The sequence below is a fragment of the Anabrus simplex genome, chromosome 1 (genome assembly GCF_040414725.1).
Source record: "Anabrus simplex isolate iqAnaSimp1 chromosome 1, ASM4041472v1, whole genome shotgun sequence".
Taxonomy (NCBI): domain Eukaryota; kingdom Metazoa; phylum Arthropoda; class Insecta; order Orthoptera; family Tettigoniidae; genus Anabrus; species Anabrus simplex.
This window is the reverse complement of record NC_090265.1, coordinates 329,557,129-329,564,485: the sequence shown is the minus strand read 5'-3', so window position 1 is coordinate 329,564,485 and position 7,357 is coordinate 329,557,129. Positions and strand designations below refer to the sequence as shown.

At 42.4% G+C, this 7,357-nt stretch overlaps 1 protein-coding gene across 3 annotated transcripts in view; it reads right to left on the bottom strand.

Annotated features, from left to right (window-relative positions):
* Window positions 1-867: 867 nt before the first annotated feature.
* LOC136865887 (low choriolytic enzyme) overlaps window positions 868-7,357 on the bottom strand; it is a 64,542-nt gene continuing 58,052 nt past the window's right edge. For all 3 annotated transcript variants that reach the window (XM_067142446.2, XM_068226340.1, XM_068226342.1), the window contains exon 6: window positions 868-1,006. In XM_067142446.2, the coding sequence (XP_066998547.2) occupies window positions 875-1,006 (132 nt within the window). In that variant the 3' untranslated portion in view covers window positions 868-874. The remainder of the gene's footprint in view (window positions 1,007-7,357) is intronic.

Sequence of the window (7,357 nt, the reverse complement as noted above, 5' to 3'; positions counted from 1 at the left end):
TCACCCTAACCCCATTAGACATTACTGACATAGCGCTCAATACCAGTATCGGTCGACGGGCTAACAAGTTCTCATCAATTTCCACATTTCTGTTAGTGAGTGTCTTTCTAATCCTTATAATCTGATGTATATTGGGTTTTTAAAAATCTTGGACCAAGTTAATAGCAATGCGAAACATGTATATTAATCTTTTTAATATTAAATAAGTGAACCCACGTCACCAAATTTCACAAGCCGCCACTGTTCATATAATGAAAGTAAGAAGCTCCATACTAAGATGTTGAACTTAATGATAGCCTAAGAGAAGTCAGATGCATCACAACAGAGTTTTGGCACGTGTTATGCACGAAAATGTACAGTATGTGGGACCCCTCACAGCGATGTTGACGCGCCGGTTTTCTTCCATCTAGGACAGGGCCTCTCAAACGCCCAAAATCTCACGCGTGCAGATAGAGGCGCAAGAGCTCCGTGCACTGTGCATCGCTGCCGCTCGGCATGGCTCGGATCAAGGCTTCGTCTCTGGGCTACTCGGCTAAGCTCGGCTCAACTCGCCTACACTCGGCTCAAGTCAGCCCGGATTTGGAGCGCTACGGCGCAAGTGGGGCAGAGGGAGACAGGCGGAGCGAGCGAGACAGGCGTGAGGAAAGAGAGAGTAAGCGCTATTGCTCCAAATCGAGGAGTGGGGGGTCCGCACTCTGGTCAACCAAGCCAAGTCGTCTTTTGCACCGTGCACAGTGCATGCACCACGCGCATGCACCCTGAGAGGCCCTGATCTAGGAGAATGTTAAGGGGACGCTAGGCTCAAGGCTCCGCCCATTCCCGAGTGATGTCATGCAGGACTATACTTCACAGATTCCGTGCACATACTTCAGCTTCAACGATCAGTTCGTTTTATTTCACTATTTGTACTATTTTTAAATACGAACGGACAGTCGTACAACATATTCAGTTTGATAATGTCCATTTCACTGAACCCCTCTCTCTGGCCAATCTCCACACCTTCTACCTGAAAAAGAAGTATTTAGGAATTAATTGCTACCCACTTCAAATAAATATTTATACACTAAGAATAATTATGAAGTTAAGATAGCATATGAAAGTAACAACAAATATAGCCCTTTTCTTTACAATGTGATGTACGTTACACCGACACAGATAGGTCTTATGGCGACGATGGGATAGGAAAGGGCTAGGAGTGGGAAGGAAAGAGCCGTGACTTTAATTGAGGTACAGCCCCAGCATTTGCCTGGTGTGAAAATGGGAAACCATCTTCAGGGCTGACGACTGTGGAGTTCGAACCCACTATCTCCCGAATGCAAGCTCACAGCTGTATGCCCCTAACCGCACGGTCACTTGCTCGGTAATATAGTCCATAACACAAGGCCATAACACAAGAGAGTTATTCATACGAAACCATAACGCAAAGCAAAATGATTCTGACATTGCAGAAAATGAAAACTGTATATCTATTTCACAATTGTTTTTACATCGCACCTCGTCAGGTGTTTTGGCGCCTGGTGTCAAAATAGGAAGTTGGAAGCTGGTGAGGTATGGGTGGTGCTGAGTAACAATAATGACATTTAGAGCACGATTAGTACGTCTCAGTGTTATGAAAAGTGTTAATCATATCGTCAGCCGTGCTGCAATAGTCTTTTCTGGTCCAGTGAGGAAAGCAATGGCAAACTATCTCCCTCCTCAGCTTACCTATTACGCCTCATTTTGGTGCCACCATCGGTTTTTGCGGTTTCCCCATGAACACATAACCTCTGGTGTGCTTTTTTGAGGATCCAACCAGCTTCTGGGCTAATGAGTTAGCAGAAAGTACAACATATCCGTGAATATCTGATTATGTAAATAAGTGATTGTGTATAAGAAGATTATGAAGCCAGTAATGGTCAAGTGACAGGATTTAAATGTTTAGAATGCATGTATAATACTTCGGACCCTAAAATAATAATTATTCAATAGTAATTACTTCATACTGTAATTCGAGTGAGGATGCCACCTGGGTGTACTTAGACTCATACCATTCCTCCATTCACCGTCCGTTATTTATTTATTTATTTATTTATTTATTTATTTATTTAATTAATTATTTATTTATTTATTTATTTATTTATTTATTTATTTATTTATTTATTTATTTATTTATTTATTTATTTATTTATTTATTTATTTATTTATTTGTAACAGAGTATATCTCCAATTAAAATAGACTTACAAAAATTTTACACATACAAAGAATTTTAAAGTAAAACGCAAAAATAGAAAAAAGAAAATACATGCATCCAAATAGACTTCTAGAAAATAAATGAAAATGAAATAATTAGAAATTTAAAAAACGATTTTACAAATATTAAAATACAATACAGTCCGCTTCTGTGGTGTAGGGGTTAGCGTGGTTAGGTGCCACCCCCGGAGGCCCGGGTTCGATTCCCGGCTCTGCCACGAAATTTGAAAAGTGGCACGAGGGCTGGAACGGGGTCCACTCAGCCTCGGGAGGTCAACTGAGTAGAGGCGGGTTCGATTCCCACCTCAGCAATCCTCGAAGTGGTTTTCCGTGGTTTACCACTTCTCCTCCAGGCGAATGCCGGGATGGTACCTAACTTAAGGCCACGGCCGCTTCCTTCCCTCTTTCTTGCCTATCCCTTCCAATCTTCCCATCCCTCCACAAGGCCCCTGTTCAGCATAGCAGGTGAGGCCGCCTGGGCGAGGTACTGGTCATACTCCCCAGTAGTATCCCCCGACCAAGAGTCTGAAGCTCCAGGACACTGCCCTTGAGGCGGTAGATGTGGGATCCCTCACTAAGTCCGAGGGAAAAACCGAACCGGAGGGTAAACAGATGATGATGATGATGAAAATACAATACAAATTAATTAGAAATATGCTATCTCATATAGGCGTAGATACCGAAGAAAATCTGTAACAATATAATGATGTGCATTAATAAACTAAATTATATCTATGCACCGCAGTAAATTTTTCACCTGTAAAGCAAAGTATACCGGCTTCCCACAACAATTGAATATTTCTTGTGTATGACCAATTTATGAATAATATTGATTCATTTTTTTACAATTTGTTTTACGTCACACCGATACAGATAAGTCTTATGGCGACGATGGGATAGGAAAGAGAAGTAAGTGGCCATGGCCTTAATTAAGGTACAGCCCCCGGCATTTGCCTGGTGTGAAAAATGGGAAAACACAGTAAACCATCTTCAGAGCTGCCCCGACAATGGGGTTCGAACCCAGTATCTCTCAAATGCAAGCTCACAGCTGCGCGACCCTAATCGCATAGTCAACTCACTCGGTAATAATAATAATAATAATAATAATAATAATAATAATAATAATAATAATAATAATAGTTGTACGTCCCATTTTGCAGCTTTCAGAAATACCAAAGTGTTGATTTTTCGGAAACACCGAAGTGTCAAAGTTTTTGTCCCACAGGAATTCTTTCACGTACTGTACCAGTACATCCACTGACACGAGACTGGTGTATTTCAGCACTTTCAAATACTATCGGAATGAGCCGCGATTAAACCCGTCAACTTGGGTTCAGAATGCCAATGTTCTGTAGTCTGAGCTATTCATCCTGGTTTTCTTTTCAATATACATTTTATTGAGCTTGGCACTAATGCTGTATGTAATAGTGCCTCGTGATTGGATGAAGAAAGAAACGGTGAACCACCTCAATCTTAACTTCTCTATTACGTTGCTCAGGGATGTCACCTCTACCGCCTCAAGGGCAGTGTCCTGGAGCGGGAGACTTTGGGTATAGGAGATACAACTGGTGAGGAGGACCAGTATCAAGCCCAGGGGGGGCCTCACCTGCTATGCGAAGCAGGGGCCTTGTGAGGGATGTGAAGATTGGAAGACATGGACAATGAAGAGGGAAGGAAGCGACCGTGGCCTTAATCAAACAATCAATCAATCAATTTCTACTGATCTGCATTTAGGTACCGTGCCAATATTTGCCTGGAGTAGAAGTGGGAAACCACGGAAAACCATTTCGAGGATGGCTGTGATGGAAGTTGAACACTCTTTACTCAGTTGACCTCCCGAGGCTGAGTGGACCCCGTTCCAGCCCTCGTACCACCTTGCAAATTTCATGGCAGAGCCGGGAATCGAAGTCGGACTTTCGGGGGTGGCAGCTAGTCATACTAACCCCTACATCACAGAGGCGGTATTATTATTATTATTATTATTATTATTATTATTATTATTATTATTATTATTATTATTATTATTATTATTATTCGTCTAGCCTTTGGCAACCCCACGCCTTAGTGTAAGGCAGCAGCTTTACCGTTCCCTAGCGGCGGCCCTTGTGGGGCTGCTATTATCCAAGCCAGATGAAAACTCTCTTGTTTTATGTTTTTGCTTTCTTTTTTAATATGTGTTAAACGTACTTCTCTTTCACTCCCCATTTGACCTGGTCTGTGTTGGGCATTGTCCAGTTTCCCGACATTTTGCCTAGGTTGGCTGGAGGAGTGGAATAAATTATATAGACCTATGGTTCGTAGGGAAACAACTGCACCGAGTAAGTTGACTACACGGTTTCGGTCACGTAGCTTGGTATAGTTTGTTTGCTACAAGCTGAAGCCTGATGTAAACAAAAACACGTGGATCGAGCCCTGCTGTCGGTAGGCCTGAAAATTGTTTTCCGTGGTTTCCTATTTTCAGCAGATAAATGCCGCTGTACCTTAATTAAAGCCACGCTGCTTCCTTCCCAGCCCTGTCCTATCTACGTAGGGGCGACGTAAAATATTTCAAAAACTAGTACACCGGTATTAAAGAAATTTTCTCTGAAACATGATTATTTTTATTATATTTCTTTTATTTGGGAGGCGTCCGAATCGTTGGCTGAACGGTCAGCGTACTGACCTTCGTCGCAGAGGGTCTCGGGTTCGATTCCCGGCCGGGTCGGGGATTTTAACCTTAATTGGTTAATTCCTACGGCACGGGGGCTGGGCGTATGAGTTGTCTTCATCATCATATCATCCTCATCACGACGCGCAGGTCGCCTACGGGAGTCAAATAGAAAGACCTGCACCTTGGCGAGCCGAACCCGTCCTGGGATATCCCGGCACTAAAAGCCATACGACATTTCATATCATTTGGGAGGCACTCCCTTCTCAGACAGAACAGTATAGGTGTTTGCTGTCAAGAATATCACATGATTATCCTTAACAAAATGTAAACCTTAAGTTTGTTCGTTAGAAGCTGAAGTCTGATGTAAACAAGGACACGTGGCAAGTTCGTTTCCTGATAAGTTTCACGCCACTGTTGATCTCGTGATCATAACCAAATGACGTCCAGTTTTACTCTTCATTTCCTATGTATTGGCCGGGATTTGAATCGCGCTCTCCTGGGTGAGAAACCAGTGATTACCGAGCTCGATAGCTGCAGTCGCTTAAGTGCGGCCAGTATCCAGTTTTCGGGGGATAGTAGGTTCGAACCCCACTGTCGGCAGTCCTGAAAATGGTTTTCCGTGGTTTCCCATTTTCACACCAGGAAAATGCTGGGGCTGTACCTTAATTAAGGCCATGGCTGCTTCCTCCCCACTCCTAGCCCTTCCCTGTCCCATCGTCGCCATAAGACCTATCTGCGTCGGTGCGACGTATAGCAACTAGCAAAAAAAAAACAGTGATTATGCCGCTCGGCTGTAACAACCAAGTATTCTGACTAACTGCCGGTTCTTCAAGACTATTCAACCATTGGTTCCTGTCTTATCCAACTAAGTTATTTTTAATTTAACTAATGACCGGTTTCTTCAACTCTGTGTTATATTTTACTTTATAAATGTTGATTAACAATTGTTATTAATTTATCACTTCCGCTAAAGGTCCCCTGTTTCACGAACACATTTCCAACATTTCTTACGAAACAAATTGTTAAAGACTAATTAATACGTTTTCGTGAGATTTCTGAACGCGTTTGGCGGTGACCGTCTTTTGTCTATTTGCATAAAGCGCTCAGAATGGTATGCTGGAATTGTATTTTGTCACGCATGATAGATATTATTATGAGTTATGGTTAGCGACGACCTCTAAGGCTCAAAAATGTATAGGCGCTACTACAGTATTTTGAAATGTTAGTAGCTGTTAAGCGGTTTAACATACGACTGGTGCCATGCTATAGTAGCCCCTGTGTATAAAGGAAAGGGTGGCAGACATAAAGCTGAAAATTACGGGCCAGTAAGTTTGACAAGCGTTGCATGTAAGCTTTTGGAAAGCATTCTTTCTGATTATATTAGACATGTTTGCGAAATTTAATTAATTAATTTCGTGTGGCTATTTCTAGCCGAGTGCAGCCCTTGTAAGGCAGACCCTCCGATGAGGGTGGGCGGCATCTGCCATGTGTGGGTAACTGCGTGTTATTGTGGTGGAGGATAGTGTTATGTGTGGTGTGTGAGTTGCAGGGATGTTGGGGACAGCACAAACACCCAGCCCCCGAGCCATAGGAATTAACCAATGAAGGTTAAAATCCCCGACCCGCCCGGGAATCGAACCCGGAACCCTCTGAGCCGAAGGCTAGTACGCTGACCATTCAGCCAACGAGTCGGACTTTGCGAAATTAATAACTGGTTCGATAGAAGGTAGTTCGGTTTTAGGAAAGGTTATTCCACTGAAGCTCAACTTGTAGGATTCCAGCAAGATATAGCAGATATCTTGGATTCAGGAGGTCAAATGGACTGTATCGCGATTGACCTGTCTAAAGCATTTGATAGGGTGGATCATGGGAGACTACTGTCAAAAATGAGTGCAATTGGACTAGACCAAAGAGTGACTGAATGGGTTTCTATATTTCTAGAAAATAGATCTCAGAGAATTAGAGTAATAATTAAGAGGGGAATTCCTCAAGGCAGTATTATTGGACCTTTATGTTTTCTTATATATATAAATGATATGAGTAAAGAAGTGGAATCAGAGGTAAGGCTTTTTGCTGATGATGTTATTCTGTATAGAGTAATAAATAAGTTACAAGATTGTGAGCAACTGCAACGTGATCTCGATAATGTTCTGAGATGGACAGCAGGCAATGGTATGATGATAAACGGGGTTAAAAGTCAGGTTGTGAGTTTCACAAATAGGAAAAGGCCTCTCAGTTTTAATTACTGCGTTGATGGGGTGAAAATTCTTTTTGGGGATGATTGTAAGTATCTAGGTTCTAGGTGTTAATATAAGGAAAGATCTTCATTGGGGTAATCACATAAATGGGATTGTAAATAAAGGGTACAGATCTCTGCACATGGCTATGAGGGTATTTAGGGGTTGTAGTAAGGATGTAAAGGAGAGGGCATATAAGTCTTTGGTAAGACCCCGACTAGAGTATGGTTCCAGTGTATG